Genomic DNA, 16,879 nt, shown 5'->3' with positions numbered 1-16,879 from the left:
CTTTCAAAAATATAAACGACTGATTCAGGAGAAAATCACATCTTACAATTTGCACCCGAAGTCTGAGCTCAGAGAGCAGCGGCCATTTTGATTATTGATACTATCAACATTTAATACTTCTGATGCAATTAGAGAGCCAAGGGGGGAAGTGAAAAACAGTGTTGTGAAGAAAAAAAAAAGCAAAATGTGAGTGGGACTGGATGGTCTTTAGCCAGACTAGCTTAAATAGCATGGGGCTGATAGCAAACTCAAATGTTTTTACTAAACATCTGCCTTAATCGTCATCAGTGGTACGACCGCCTTTCAACATAAAACTGTAGTTATGACATGTCGAGGCGTATTTGTAGTTACTTTAGAATGTGAGAGAGTGAGACTTTGAAAGATGACATAAAGACTAAATGAATAACAGCCATGTTATGCTTTGAAACACGCTGGATTTTTGGAAATTGCTGAGTTAATGGTAAGGATTCATTTTATCATGGAATACACACAAAATAGATGGTGTGTACAAAATAGATGTAATGATACTTGCTAATATGAGATGCTAAAAACAGCTTAAAATGTCGCCTCATCATTGCATCTCTTTTAGAAGTTCTACAGAAACGTCTCTCCCAAAATCTGCAGTTTTTCCAAAAATGTTTCACAAATGTTGAGTCTTATTGTTCTTGTAAATACTGTACTTTCTTGTCTTGAGAGTTACATGTCTCATTACAACGCTACCTGCCAGCGCCTGGTTTCTTCAAGCTTTATTAAACATTACCTAAGCAATTTAATACAATTTTGAAATCATTAAGATTTAATGCCTAAGATGAGTTATAAAAAATAATCACATTTTCTTATATTTTTAACTTTTATTTGAGATTATGGAGTTAAATGTAGACTTATCAATGTAAATTGGACTATTTTGTCTCTGGTTTGTGATTTGAGTGCTGTTTTACCTAGTTATGTTACCAAACCACAGCGTATCCCTACACTATATATAAAGTATGCAGCAAATAGCACATAATATCACAGAAACATGTTTTATTCAACTTACAAAAAACAGTTTTCAGAGCAGAATTATTTTTTCAGGTTTGCAGTGAAGGCAGGATGTCTGGGAATTTTTTAGGCTGTGTGCTTCCCTGGATCTCTGGGTTTTGTAGTTTGTCCCAGCATGTTGCTCAACCAAAACTACAAATCATGAAACAAATAAGTTCTTATGGATGAATCAAATAACTAAACCCTCAAAGTTGGGACTTCACAATATTCTACAGGCGTAATACATAAAGTAGAACGTGTGTTTCGATGAGGCTCGTTATTTCCAAAAGTAACTTTTGAAAGTAACTGTTTAGCAAGTTTTAGACAAATGTTTCATTAAACCCATAAAACAAGTTTATTGGTTTGACATTATATTTCTAATGTTTTCATTGGCTGTAAGCAGAAAATCATCATAATAAACTGAAATAAAGGCTTGAAAACATCGATATGTGTTATAAATTTAAACAATGTCTTTCACTTATTAAATTTAGTTACTGAAATAAATAAACTTTCCAATGAAATTCAAATTTATTTAATGGGCCTGTATTTTTGTAATTGTTAAGATCTTTGAGACAAGCGTGAAGCTGTTATAAAGTAAACACTTGTCTCTCAGAATGCAGATAATTTATTTATTTTTGCCGACTTTGGACCGACACAACAGATTTAGGCTCTCAGATCATTAGCTTGTGCTCCAAGCAAGAGTTCTGGCTCATGCAGACACAGAGAGAAGAAGAAGAGTCAAGGCGGTTAAACGGACAGGAAGATCTTGACATCTAAGTTTAGAAATAAAACAAATAAACCCAGCTGAAGGAGTGCAGCTGAGCTCAGAGCCTCCAAGGTGATCTGAAGACTCTGAAACAAGTCCAAACACTGCAATGGTGTTCACTTAGGTCAAGCGTAAACGCTGCCGCTTCCAGTATTTCAGACAAACTGCGAGCATTATTCTGGCTGTGGCAGTTTTACAGAGAGGTTCAACAATAACTAACCATGAAGCAGAACTTTAGTACCAGCTTAGGTCAGCTAAAAAGAGAGACATGAACATCCATGCTGTTATTTCACAGCGTGGCCTCCACAAGGAGACCGTACACTCCAACAAATACCATCTCTTTTCATCCCATGTAAATGTCTGAGGAGACAATGACATAGCATGCTCTGAAAAATCACAACTGGAAAAAAACTTCCTAATAACAGGAGCAATATTGTGTTGCAGAGATCATAAATTACAGATTCAAGTAGACTTTACTTTGCTAAAGGCCAAGCGAGTGCTTCACAGAACTAGTACAGGCAGCGTAATTAAAGCTCTCACTTGTCTTGCTTTTCATGTTTTGAAGTAAAACCCAGCCTGTAGCAGAACTTACATTACGCTGTTTCAAAAGTTACAGACAACTGAGCTTTATCTGTTTGGAAGGGCAACTCCAACCATTTATCCAGTCTTAATGCCGGAAACGTCTGCATCAAGACTGGAGTTGACGATAATCTGAAGTACTGGTCAGCTAAAACTGGTTTACGTAGTGACCATCTGGAAGCTTAGACATGGGTCATTTTAGATCCAAGGAGACGCTAAGTGTAGCATACAGTCAAGAAAATTAGGGGGCAACGAGCCAACCAATGAGGACTACTGCCCATGGGTATGGGTGTGACGTATACTGAAGTGCCAGCTGGTCTGCGTCGTTGTATGAAAGGTGTGCGCGAATACGAATATGCCGAAACCACATGATTGTGTGTCAACTGTTCGGCTTTGGAAGAAGCATGTTGGGAACTGACTAAATTAGGTCAGGATGTCTGAAAATAAGGTTGGAAGAGACCACAGTTAAGCTAGTTGGACCTGTCCAAATAGGAATTACTGGAAATCTTGGACAAATAAGAGTTAAATGAGGGAGCTTTCAAGGAATAGGAAAAGAAGAAGAGCACATAGAAGTCATGTGGATGTAGGGAGGAGAATGTCAGGAATAGGAAGATATTGGCGACAGATGGTTTGCTGTGACGACCCTCAAGAAAGGAGGCAACAGAAACGGTAGAAAGGCTGCAAAGCAGAAAATACGGTCATGGGACTTTTCTAGCAGGTTGAGGATATATCAATGATAGAAACAAATTTTTATTTATTTGCCAAACCAATTGAGTGTTTCATCCTTCAATCAATCCAGGAGCACTTTTGCAAATAGACACTCTCCAGTTCATTCTGAGCCAAACCAGAAGATATATCGAGATCCTCCAGCAAGTCCAGGGTTTCCTCCCAAGAGGACACGCCTAGGAAAGCTCATAGGGAAGATGCCAAGAATACTTCCTGGAAGCACCTTATCGGACCCCATTAGATACCAAGGAATAGTTCTACTCCGGTTTCCTTTTCAACCTGGAAGAATCTCATTTCAGCTGCTTGTAACCAGGATCTCATGGATTTGGTCATGTTCTGGATGAGGGTTGAAACGTAGACGTAAAAAGCTTTGTGTTTTTCGCCTGAGACCTTTACCACTACGGACCAGAGTCATGCCAACTACTATTAACAGAGTAGAGTCGGACATGTTTACAATGTCTGAACATGTAAATGTGAATATTATTCTGACATCGGTTGTAACACTAAACTACAACACTTCTTTGGTTCTTGTTTGGATTTCTTGTTTTGTTTTCAGAAAAGCTTGTTCAACTTGTGGACAAGTCAAATTTCATCCAGAGGGGGAAAAAAAAAGATGCACCAAGCTGGCAATACATAGTGTGTGATATGCCAGAACGTGGTTGGCAGGGTGCTAGGAAGGTAATTGAAACATATGGACTTAATGAAGATTTATGGAAGTAAAACAGATTTTGTGAAGCAGATGGTTTTCATACTTTACCCCTAAGATGTTAGTTTGGGAGAACAGATTTAGAAAAATAAATACCCCTCTGATAAAACTGCACGTTTCTATTTGGTTCAGGAGTGTTTTTTTAAATAGCAATTTAGGGGGTCTAAGAGATATGACACTTAGGCTTATCCAGTTAAATTACAAAAAATCTGAATCAAACTACAATTTTTATTAAATCCAGGATGCCATTAATAGCACAAATGGGGAAAGTATTAGCCTCCAAACAAAAAAACGCTCGTGCTTTATTGATTGGATAGATACAATTGGATGTTTGGAGACTTTTCTATTAGTACTAGTACTATCAGCAGAGGCATTATATAAAATTACTGGACCAGTTATCTAACATCTAACAGATAAAATATGACAAAAATAATTTTGGTCTCTGGAACAAATAAAGTGGAGTGTTTTCTAACTTTTTCCTAGCTGCTCAATGAAAAAGCTCAGCTTTATACCCAGAGGTACGAAGATTTAGCGTTTTGTTGTACTAAAATAGTCTTGACACCTGTGGAGTGGAGGAAAGCTTCATTGTGGTCAAAGGGAACTCTGGAGGCTACAACATTTGCATCAACTGTCTTAAGTTTGAGCAACAAAAAACCAAACAACAAAAGCTCTGGCACAGACATATAAAACTATTCTTAATTCACGGTTGTTTCCATGCATGATATGTTTACCCATTAAAATTGAATTGGAAGTTGATTTAAATTTGCATCACTAAACAGTAAAATGCCTCTTTACAGTCTGAAACATTTGCTTTTCCATCTGTCAGTTCACACAGGTTCTCCGCTGGCCAGAGGGCATTCTGGGTAAACCACACAGATGTGCAATATGGCTGCACAAAATGATGTCAACAAGCATTCTGTAGCTGTAACATTGGCAAAACCCATGTGATCTTATGAAGGCACTGAGGATTGTAACCAGTGGTGGAGAAAGTACTCATACAATGTACTTAAGTAAAAGTACAAATACACAGACAAAAATTTACTCAAGTAAAAGTCAAAGTACCACATTATTATTTTACTTAAGTAAAAGTAAGAAAGTACAAGCTTTTAAAACTACTTAAGTATTAAAAGTAAAAGTACTTGCCGACCATAATACCCAACGGCTTATATAATGTCATTAAGTGTACCTATCGTATTTAGTTTTAATAAATCAGTAATGTACCATTTTAATGAGCAATGCTGCAGATAAAGCATGTTTTTATTGTGTTTACCCCCTGTGACAGTTTAGATTTAGATATTTTATTCTATGCATCAGAATTCCAGGGATGACCTGCAGGGTTACATGTAATTAGGCAAAATGAGAGAAATTATTATACCTTTGAAATGTTTTATTTAATTCAAAATAAACACGTTCAAAAGAAAATTGTTTCCCTGAAAAAAGGGACTTTAAACTGACCTAACAAACATCAAGCGATTTGGAAACATCTAGTCTTTCGTCCTAACAAAACATGAACTTAACTTTTTTGCCAGCTATTTTGAGAGAACTCTTAACAGAAAGGGGCTGACAATAAACACCTTCCAGGCAGGGGGGGTCCGGCTGACTCTGTGGGCGGGCATGTCCGCCAATGTCGCCGGACTTGCAACAATTGCGTCTCATTGGAACCCATATTCTAATTTATTGAATATGACTGTAACTGTTACATGGAGATTATTTTAATGGCGCTAACATTTATTCAATAACCAGGACGTGAAGGAGTTCAGCGTCAACTTATATGTAACATTCATGGCGGGAGACGTGATCACGACCGCAGTAATCACTGTTACTTGCAAGTTCATGCTAGCTTATAACAATATACAGTAATCGTATTTATTTACTGCAGTCGAGTTCAACAAAAAGCTTGCTAAGATTACATAAAACTTCACTAACACAAATTAATTTAACATCGATAGCGTTTAGCAACTTAACTTACCTCAATAAGTTTTTTCAAATTTGATGGTGAATTTTTGAAAGATAGAATTTCATGCAAAGGCGGCATTGGAATCTCCAGGAAGCGTTTTTTGACCCAGTTATTTCAGAGAAATCTTTTAAATAAGGCCATGGGTGGGGCAGGTCTTCTGGAGGATGACTATCCTTGGACTCCATTCTGGGAGTTAATGATTCTGCAGGTCCTGCGTACTGTGCTGCTCTTCTTGAGGGAGGGCCTAATGGTTATTTCCCGCTTTGGATTGGTTCAGCGGACTGATTCTGCTCTCGCCATTGGATACTTTCAAACTAACGAACAAATCCAAAAACTGAAATGCGTCTTGGATGTAACGAGTAACGAAACGCTATATAGAAATGTAGTGAAGTAGAAAGTACAGATACTTACTGTTAAATGTAGTGGAGTAAAAGTAGAAAGTATCCATTATTAAATCTACTCAAGTAAAGTACAGATACACGAAAATTGTACTTAAGTACAGTAACGAAGTACTTGTACTTCGTTACTTCCCACCACTGATTGTAACTCATAGCCTTATTTTCAGGACCACCACTGTTACAGCATTACAATCCTGTCTAATCAGTAACCTCTGCAAGGATATTATGCTCCAACAGATGTCCAGCTTGCTGTTGATCTGGCAGCCCTGGGCGTGCTGTCGCTCCTCCTCCAGCTGTTTGGGGCTGCTGAAGCGGGCGGCCTCCTGGTCCAGCTGGGCCAGACTCTCAAAGTCAAACTTGTCGACCTGGATGGCCATCCTGTAAGAGCGGATTTGAGAAAAACTCACTGATTTCACAGTCAACTAGCTGATGAACATTTGCTCTGGTTTACATATAGATAGAGTTCTGCTATTTTCACCGTTGACAACATTGTAGTGTTAAAGGTTAATTATTTAGAGTAATGTCAAGTAATAACCTGAAGAGAATACGTCAAAAATCTTCCTCTACTTGTTCTTCCTGTAGCATGAAACTCAAACTTTTAGCTAGAATAAACTAAAGCAAAAATCATTGTTGTTTGAAGCCCCCAGTCAAGTGGTGTTAGCATCAAAAGTGGTAAAATTTCCTTTAGTTAATTTAAATGAGCTACTTACAAAGCTGGCAGTGAAACATTTAAATCTGTAGCTAAAGTTAAGATGCTGTAAAACTATTTCTTTGGTGTAATTATGTTTATCCAAGTAAAATGTGAATAAATGAAGCGTACTTTGTGAAACATTAAGGGTTATGTATAGTACAAGGGTTATGTATTTTGACTGCTTATAATGCGTCCCTATTTTTTAAATTATTATTATTATTATTATTATTATTATTGTATGTGGACTGGGATAAAGGATATAAAACTTACATTAGTTTTTGTTGTCACCAGTTTGTAGTTTTCTAGATATTTTGTTCCATGACACTCAATAATATCCTGACCATCTTAGATCGACAACTTATTGTTGTGTGCACAATTATATAAGTGAGTCCAAGTAAAGAAAGAATTATTAGCTAAAATGGCTATAACATGGCTTACAACCTCTTCATGTTGGAGCCACTTTAGCACTGAGCATACTGAGGTGAGTGAATCTTGATCAGTGCAGACAACCTGTTCATTGTAGCATGAGATGAAGTAGTGTATTAATGGGTCATTTTCTGCAGCATTAGCATAGCCATTGTCGTGGGATATCCCTATGACAGATCTTCAATTTGGGAATTTTATATCAAGGAATGTTTTCATGATGACCAAAAAATACTCCACGACGTTGGCAGCAATAGAAGGCAACGTTGTGGTGTTGATCATTTAAAGCAACGTATATGCATACGCCATTAAAAATGGAAGGCAAACGGACAAAAGTGAGAGTGGGTAATGAATTTATTAATGATGTAGAATTAAGAACAGAATTCTGGGGAATATGAGTCTCTAGAGGTGCAGTGATTACCTGCATGGCCCTTTATTGACCTGAACAAAAGGAATCCCAATCAACATTACCAACGCTAGGCCAACACAGCTAATAAACTGCTTGACACGCTGGATGACTTGTTTCTCAATAAACCAGATAGAATACTAACCAACATATTTTAGTGAAAATGTTGCTGCAGTGTTAGGATTGTCATTTACTCTCTCTGCTAACTTCAGCTGGTTACGTAAATGAGGACAACATTTCACAAATCCCACTGGTTCCTCAACATGCAACTGGAGCAACTTTAACTCAGTATTTTCAAGGTAAATAAAACACACCCGTACACGCACACGCCCACACAAAGTGTGTTTACTGCAGTTCAAAATAATGCAAATATTCACCAGTGTGCATCAATGTAAATATCGATTGGATTAAAATTACAGTCTGCAGTCAACCCAAATGTGAGTTTGAAAACCAACGAAAAAAAGAATCAGAAAAAGGAAATGAAAACTGGAGTTATACAATCCACTAATGCAGTGTATGAAGAAAAATGATACAAAAAGCATATTTAGTTCTGTAGGTTTCCTAACTGGAAAACCAGTGCAGTTACTGTCCATTCTTCCCCGTTTGATGACAACCAGTTCCAGCTGCCTCGTGAGCCGAGACGAGTCATAAATTATTCATCTACTCTGAACAAACAGCTCCAGGTTGGAGTCTGCTTCTAAACTGCTGGTGTTGCTAAGTTATATATTAACAGAAGGCAGACTGTTCTGTGCTTGTTATTTGCCTGAGGTTACATCAACTCTTACTACACTGTGGTTTCACCTGAGTTATGCGCATCAGAATGACCCTCAGGATCACGTCTTATTGTCCCACAGCATGCGGGGCCTTCATTCAAGGATGTTGTTGTTAATTGGACATACTGGTTTGGCGATTATCTTGGCAAGGGATATGATCAACTGAGATAATTAGACTGCTTACGAAGATCCTTGTTCGAAAGGTCATCAAATGGTTATTTTATGTACAGGTGGATGGATGGATGACTCATTTATTGTGTTTGCTTTTATTGCAACATGACATTGGGTGTCCTAAAAGGCGCTTATGAATAAAACCCGTTATCATTATCACTCAGTCAGTAGAAGAAGATTGTAGGCTTGTTGCACATTTTCATGTGGAAATTCTATACAGTTCCATGGTCTAATTTCCAGAGTTTCGGGTAAAAATTGACAAATTAATACAAAGAAGGGAGAGAAACAAAGACGCAAAAGAAGGACAGAAGAAAGAAAAAGAAGCAAAGGAGATAAGGAAGGAAGGAAAGAAGGAATAAACAATGGCTGGATGGACGGATGGATGGATAACTGTGCTATTTATCATTATCGTGACTTCTGACAGGTTATAATACTCATCCTGTCTAATGGACGAGATGACTGGACTTTGGCAATCAAATAGAATAGAATAGAATAGAATAGAATAGAATAGAATAGAAATGCCCTTTATTGTCTCACAGTAGGGAAATTCGGGGCATTTTGTTATCACTGTGACTCTTGCCACTCAGCCTAACCCCCACAGAACTGACTGTAACCTCAGCAGGGCAGCGTGTGAAACACTGAGTTCTTCTTCTGCCTCCCAATTCTCCAGATATCCAGCTGCTGAGAGCTTATTGAAAGCAAAACCAATCTGTAGGGATTACAACCCGCAGCCTCACAACATAAAGCCACCATCAGAATCTCTTATTTTGCCACATGCAGTCAGGTGGAAAGATTGGACACTCTACCTCAGTCTGTGTTTTTCTAGTATATTTGGATACAAATATAGCCAATATCAGTTTTTACAGAAAAAATGGGAGTAATATACATAAGTAATACAAACTGAGGAATTTCTATAAAAAGTAAAAAAAAAATTTTTTAAAAATGCAACTTCTAATGAGGAGTAAATTAGGACACTCCCACATTTATTCTGGAACAGCTGAAATTACATTTCACATCAGGTGAACGGTAGATCATTACATCATTTGGAAAGGCGGCTGCATGTTTAAATCAGATGTTTAGTTTAGTGTGCTGCTGACTACTGAACTGAGTGAAGTGATGCTTCTCTTTCTGCAGACTGATGTCAGACTGGTTGAAGGCAGCAAGCAGCAGCCAACTGAAGTTATCACAGCCAATAGGAGAGACTAGCTGCTAGCCAGAATACCTGTTATTGCTGATATCTCTTATTTGGAAGTGATACAGTAACTTCTGGTGTTTTTCCAGAATTAGATCACTGTGGAGCTAAATCAGAGCATTAAAATTTGTTCGAGAGAAAAAAACTTTGAAACTGAAAAATTATTTTGAAACTGACAAAAAGTTCAAAGCTATTTTTCAGACTCAATGGGGTTTTTTTACAACTTCAAAACTTTTTTTTTTCTGTTTTTCTTTTACTTTTTTGTTCAGCTTTGATTTTTATTTCCTCTTAAACTTTATGGCCTCTATTTAGCTCCACAGATTGCCTTCATTTCAACTTTTACACGATTAAAAGAGCATAACACTACATTACATGTATATTTTCTTTAAAATACTTACGTAATGCAGTGTCTTAGCTGTCCTAATTACATGACAGAAGCTACTTAGCCAGTATGTTCTGTGTTTTAGTCTGTCAGACGAGTACAAATGGACAGAATCACCCAACATGGAGCTCAGGATTACCTTACTGATGTCATGACGACTGATGGGTCCGAGGCTCAAACACCAAGAGGAACCACAGAAATTGTGATTTTTCTTCAAATAAGAAGAAAGAAAGAGTACGGTCTATTCTCTGTATTCTCCATGAAGCTAGCTACTAATTACCTGGCCATGCATCTCCACAAAAAGCCGACTGGAATAAAGGATTCCCAAAAATGGAAAGTTTCGCTAAGGCCAGAGATCCAGAGGTTCATCAACTAAATCACAGCTTTGCCATGAGGAACTCCCTGAGGAGTGATTTGATACACTGGGTTGTTTTTGGTGTGTCTTCATGACACTACATAATCATAAACAACAAATACAGCTGTGTTGGCGTTCAAGATAGTGTACTTATTTATCTACTGCTCAACGGTTAACAACTTTGGTCAACTTGTTGCTTTTAAGTGCAACAAAGCAATAAATCTGACACTGTCAAGTAAGCCTGTCTCAAGCAATTAATCATCTATCTCCATGATAAATTAAAATGAGTTTGATCATTACATTCTGATTGATAGTTTTTGAAGGGCAAAATTGTTTACAGAGACTTCATAAGCCATTTGGGTTATGATTTGGCTTTTTTCCCTGTTTCTTTTTATTGTTTTTGTTGTTGTTTTATTTTGGATATTTAAAATGTCTGCCCCAGTTCCCCAATGTTTCACCCAGTTCATGTGTGTTCGCTACAAAATTAAACTATTGGTTAATGAGAGGACAAATTTCTACAATTAGGGCATTATCGATATATTACTAGACAGCGGTCTCAAAATGACAATATTATTGTTTATCGCAATAATTTCTGGGACATTTTTTTTCATCCAGGAAAAGTTTTATCATGACAGGAGGCCCAGGTGTTCTGTCATTATTACGCAATTATTAATATTTTACTCAAAAATGACAATAATATCGTTCTTCACAATAATTTCTGGGACAATTTGTTATTGCGATACATTCCTCTTTTCACGATACCTTCTTCAGCAAAGCCATCACACCGCCTGATCCCACCTGTCGCATTTATGCTTCTGCAAATCTTAAATGAAATTACACAAGAAGGAGAAGAAGAAAAAAAATCTCTGGGTAAATCCAGACACGCGCACATCAAAGTGACGAGGAGGAGGAAAGGCAATGCAATTAGCATTTCACAGCCTTTACAACAAAGCCACGGCACAAATTAAATAACAATTAAGACTTCAAAACATGCAGCAGACAAAAAAAAAAGGAGGGGGGGAAAGCTTCTGCTTCTTGCTTTTCCCTCTACTTAATACATCCGCCTTTGAAGATTAGTGGCACAAGGCTTATGTCACTGACTGAAGTCCCGTCTTCAAATGGGTGCTGCGTTTCATTCAGTCATCTTCAAAAGCCCGCATTACACACTGGGCCTAAAAATACCACGTTGCAACAATGCAAATCAGCCTGTGGATGCAGCGTGGTGAGCCGTAAAGCCGCTCGTCTTGACAGAAGTGATTACTAAAAGGCAGACGATTGCGTTCAAATTTACACTTTAAATGACAGGAATAGAGAAGGCAGGACCAACAACACCCAGTCACTCCATTTACTTTGAAAGTACAAAGTACCATGTACTTTGTTTCTATAATGTTCATGGTAAAAAATAATTTAAAAAAACGTAACCATTTTCATACTCCTGAGTTTTAGGTATCGGGTGGTAACAAAAGTGGTTAACACTATTTGAAGGGGTGTTCTTAAGACTGACATGGCACTATCCCAAATATGGCATAACACTCGTTAAGAACGTGAAGAAGTCTTTATGAATGTTTATGACTGCTGTCATGAAGTGTCATTCAGTAAATAATGACACTTTTAATGCAAAGTTGCATTAAAAGTACATCAAAAGTGCCAACTTTGCATTATTTGATAAATGATGACACTTTTAATGCAAGGTTGCTGTAAACATTGCATTAAAGCATCAAAATTTACCAAATAATGCAAAGTTGGCACTTTTAATTCAACTTTTAGAGCACCTTTGCGTTATTTACCAAATGACACACATTCATAAAGACTTCATGTTCATAACAGGTGTTATATCGTGTTTATGATCTTATCATATCAGTCTTTTTAGAACCTGAGATCATATGAGTTGCAACAACTTTTATTTAAGTATTTTTGAATTGAATAAATTAAATTAAGATGATCTCCTTCAGTGCGTTCAACCTGAAAATGTTAATGAGTGAACTAAGAATGCAGAACTTTAAGGACCATCGAAGATAATAATATTAAAAAATTGGCATAAAAAAAAGTTTTCGGGTAAAAAAAAAAAAAAGATATAAAAAATAGCTGCAGTTTTTGATTGAAACGGAAATAAGTGCTTATAATGTTTACACGATCGAAATGGGTTTTTTCTGTCTTCAGTTTTTCATGAGCAAATTTATTTTCCTGCCTCAGAGTTTCTGATGAGTCACGATGAATTGGCCTCTCAGCGCTGAAAGAGGCAGAGCAGAGGTGTACTGCTGCCGAAGGCCCGATGAGACACACATGCCTGTTCTGTGATGTTATGCTGGCTTTTGTCAAGAACACTGGGGGAAAAAAACAACTCTTGCCAAGTATTTTGGTCCAGGTTCTAATGCAAATATCTTAGTTCACTATAAATAAGACAAAAGTAACTTTTCAGCAAGATATAGAAGCTTGTTTTACATCAATAATCATTGATGCAGATGGAAAAAGTTTTAGTTTCACTATTTCATTTATAACAAGATATTTTTTCCATGTTATAAGGGAAATAATCTGCCAGAAGAACTAATACATTTTCATTAATATTAAGGAATTATTGACTTAAAACATGATATTGCTGAAAAGTGATTTGTAAGATGGTTTGGTCTGATTTCAAGTTTATGAAGATATTTGAATTAGAAAGTGGACAAAAAAACAACTTTATAAGATTTGGTGTTTTTTTGCAGTCTAAGTACATTTTAAAAAACCTTTATTTTGTTGTTGTAAAGTTTGCCTGAATAAAAGCAGAAATAAATGCTTTTAAAGAACAACCCGTCTTTAGTAGTACAAACAGCAAAATGTGTTTTTTTCTGCTGATTTTAAAGGGAATTTCTACCATCTTGATTCAGTCTATACTTAGAAACAGTAACCAAGTTTCTATGAGCTGCCAGATTTAGTAACTATCCAAACTAAAGTGATTTTAGTGAAAATCATTTCTGAAGTAGAAAGAGTCGCTTCAAAGGCCAGACAGGAAGTTCTCAAGCAGAGAGCCGAGGTTAATGAAGACTCGGTTAGTCGACTTAAACTTTATTTTTCTTATCCAAACACGTCGAAAGGCAACACAATACCGTGTGGCCAAAATGTCATCCTGACCACCGGATGTGACTTCTGACACCGTCGCCGTTTAATTACCAGCGTCCTGCAGCAGGCTGCGGCAGTAAAGCCACTTTCAGCGGCGGCCTGGGATGAGCGGCTCGCTGCAGAGACGACCCCGTCCTAATTAAATGCTGCGTCGCCTCAGACCAAAAGCACATGATAATCATATTAAAGCATACGGGGCCGCTTTCATCGGATCACCGCAGACCCATGAGTCATTTGAAAAACTCATCTGTGCTTCAGAAACACCTCAGAGGCGACCAGACGCAGAGCAATTTGATTACGGACGGCAACATTAGATACAGGAATCAACTTGTTTTTTTTTTATGTGAGGATGTTTTTTTTTATTTCTTATTTTCTCCCCTCTAGCAGTTGCTTCCAGTCTCCAGATACTGCTGCAGTGCCGCACACAGATGCAAACAAAAGATGTTTTTTCCTCCTTTTTAGGAAAACGATTTGTCTTTTTTTTTTTACGGCGTGCAAGATTTTTCTCATGAACCCGAACTGCATGTTGCAAATTATTTTCTTCCCAGATCCTGGCGGCGGGGAAGAAACAGCGAGTGGAGATCGTAGCATAAATGTGTGCAGGCGCGCATGTGTGTGTGCGTGTGTGTGTGTGTGTGTGTGTGTGTGTGTGTGTGTGTGTGTGTGTGTGTGTGTGTGTGTGTGTGTTTTAAAGGCGGGCTATTTTTAGCTCACGTGCAGGAGCTTAAGGGTGGAGATCCACGGCGCTCTGCACAGAGCCAGGCGAGAGGAGATGGTTATTTTTAGACTGCGGCTGACTCGCTGCAGTAACCCTTTGTTTGCTGCAGCAGCGGCGAAAATGCTGCCGTCCGTTAATGTCGGCTTTGGTAACGCTGAGCTTCTGTAAGAGTGGAGCCTTTTGGGTGATTATGGAACAACAACAAAAATAAATAATTGAAAAGAGGAAAAGAAGTTCTACAACATTACCAGGGGTTGTCATGGTGAGCTATTTTTATCTCACATTTGCTTAAATCTGGAATTTAGCCTCCTGTTGTTTGTGCCAAATTCAGGGGCTAATATCAATATGATGAAACGAAAGCGCCAGATAGCAGCCGAACAGTGAGGTTTGGTTTTAAATCCGTCAGAGCAGGAGAAAATGGATTTCAGTTCTTACTTTGAGACCTTAACTAACCCCTCTGTAGTGAGGAGACGGGGCTGAGACGCCCTCTAGGGATTGTATTGTTTCTAGAAAAACGTGAGAAGAGGAAGGTGAAATCCTCCCTACAAGAAGAGGAGGAGAAAGTGGAAGAGAAGGGAAGTTTAACTGGGGGGTGGTGGAGGGTGTGTGTGAGGGGGTTCAGCAGCAACAGATGTACACCTCAGCATCCAGCTACAGTTATTAGCTTTCATTTTGCTCGACAGGCTGAGACGCTTCCAGTTGCTACAATTAAAGAACATCCCCACAACACTGGGAGCCGAAGATGGGATGTCTTACTGCTGGTGATAATGTGCTTTGCTGCCATAAAAAAAAAAGTACTACGAGGGGGTAGGGAGAGATGGGAGGTGGGGGGTGGGGGTGGGGGGGGTCACCATGGCAACAAGCTTTGTTTGAAAATGAGGCGTGTGTGTGTCCTTGTGCACATTGATTCAGCAGAGCTGAACGACTGGTTGTTACGGTTTGGCCAGAACGGTGAAGGAGATTGTGGATGGTGCTGGGTGGGTGGGTGAACCTTACATTCCCATATAAGACTCATTTAAGTCCTGAGGAACACAGCTATGGTGATGACTCAGAGAGGGGCGTGTGTGTGTGTGTGTGTGTGTGTGTGTGTGTGTGTGTGTGTGTGTGTGTGTGTGTGTGTGTGTGTGTGTGTGTGTGTGTGTGTGTGTGTGTTTGGGGTGAAGGAGAAAAGAGGGAGCACCGAATGGGAATTCAGAGAAAACTGCTGAAGATGATTGTAAGGAGAGTTTAGGCATCAATAAATAATTTACTATAATGAATTTTAGTCCAAGAAAAAAAAGTTCCATTGTAAGAAGTAGAATAGAATAAAATGTTCTTTAATGATCCCCAAGGGGAAATTGCTTATTTGTTGGAAGCTACTCCATCTTTGGTGATAAATACAAAGTTTGTAAAATATATACAGTATATACCTAAGAGTAATATGTTCAAAATGACTAGATATAAACACATAAATAAATAAACAGGCAATCACATGCAACATATTAATTAATAAATAACCTATAAATGAGCACAGAAAAAAAGTCAATTAAATTGGAAGCTAGAGTTTTGCTGATGTTCACCTTCATTGGTGCACTTGTTATTCAAATTTCTATTTATTTTAAGACACAAATATTTGTTTCTTAACAGCATCAGAAATAAACCTTCCACCCTGTCAAAAATACATGAGAATATTCCATATTTCCATGCATAAAACGTTTTTAATCATAATAATAACCAGCATAAGCACTTTGTATATTTGAGTTAAAGCCTTACAGAAGTGAGCTACTATAATTTTGATTGCAAAATAATTGGAATAATACGTAATCTCTGTTTTCTTTTACCTGTGTTACATCAAACTGTTATTATTATGACTGACATGCTAAGGATCACACATTACATGGAAAGAGTTTCACTTACATGAGTTGTGATTTTTGACACTGATCTGTGAATCAAACCCCCAAGACTATACTATGTTCCAAATTATGATGCAAGTCATATTTTCTCAGATTTTCTTAAATGCTCAATGCAAATGATGGTCAGTATAATTTTCCAATTACAAACTATTACAGTATAAATCAAATTTTACTTTACAAAGCTCCCCATGAGAACAGTATTTTTTTCAAAAATAAAAACTCAAAATGCACTGATCCAAATTATTATGCACAGCAGATTTTCTCAAACATTTTATGGATTATAAAGAACTGCAAACTGTCATTCTTTGAAAGGGCTGCATTAAATGGTCACATGTACTAAAATCAAAAGCTATTTCAATCAAAAACACCTTAACAGACCAAGTTACATGTTAACATTGAACCTTCTTTGATATCACAGCACAATTCTTGATCCATTGAACTGGAGTTTGTGGAAAGTTTCTGCTTGAATTTCTTTGCAGGATGTCAGAATACCTTCTCAGAGCTGCTGGTTGATATGAACTGCATTAAACCCTCAGATCTTCTGCTGGAGGAAACTCCAAAGGTTCTCAATAGGGTTGAGGTCAGAGGTCAGAGGATGGTGACCACACCATGAGTTTCTCCCCTTTTA

The 16,879-nt window shown here is 37.8% G+C and overlaps 1 protein-coding gene across 2 annotated transcripts in view; it reads right to left on the bottom strand.

Annotated features, from left to right (window-relative positions):
* trappc9 (trafficking protein particle complex subunit 9) overlaps positions 1-16,879 on the bottom strand; it is a 210,999-nt gene that overhangs the window by 67,282 nt on the left and 126,838 nt on the right. For both annotated transcript variants that reach the window (XM_028036159.1, XM_028036160.1), the window contains one exon: positions 6,374-6,527. In XM_028036159.1, coding sequence (XP_027891960.1) covers positions 6,374-6,527 — 154 coding nt within the window. The remainder of the gene's footprint in view (positions 1-6,373; positions 6,528-16,879) is intronic.

Source organism: Xiphophorus couchianus, chromosome 13 (assembly GCF_001444195.1).
Source record: "Xiphophorus couchianus chromosome 13, X_couchianus-1.0, whole genome shotgun sequence".
Classification (NCBI taxonomy): domain Eukaryota; kingdom Metazoa; phylum Chordata; class Actinopteri; order Cyprinodontiformes; family Poeciliidae; genus Xiphophorus; species Xiphophorus couchianus.
The sequence above is the reverse complement of the archived record's forward strand: the minus strand, read 5'-3'. Positions and strand labels throughout refer to the sequence as shown.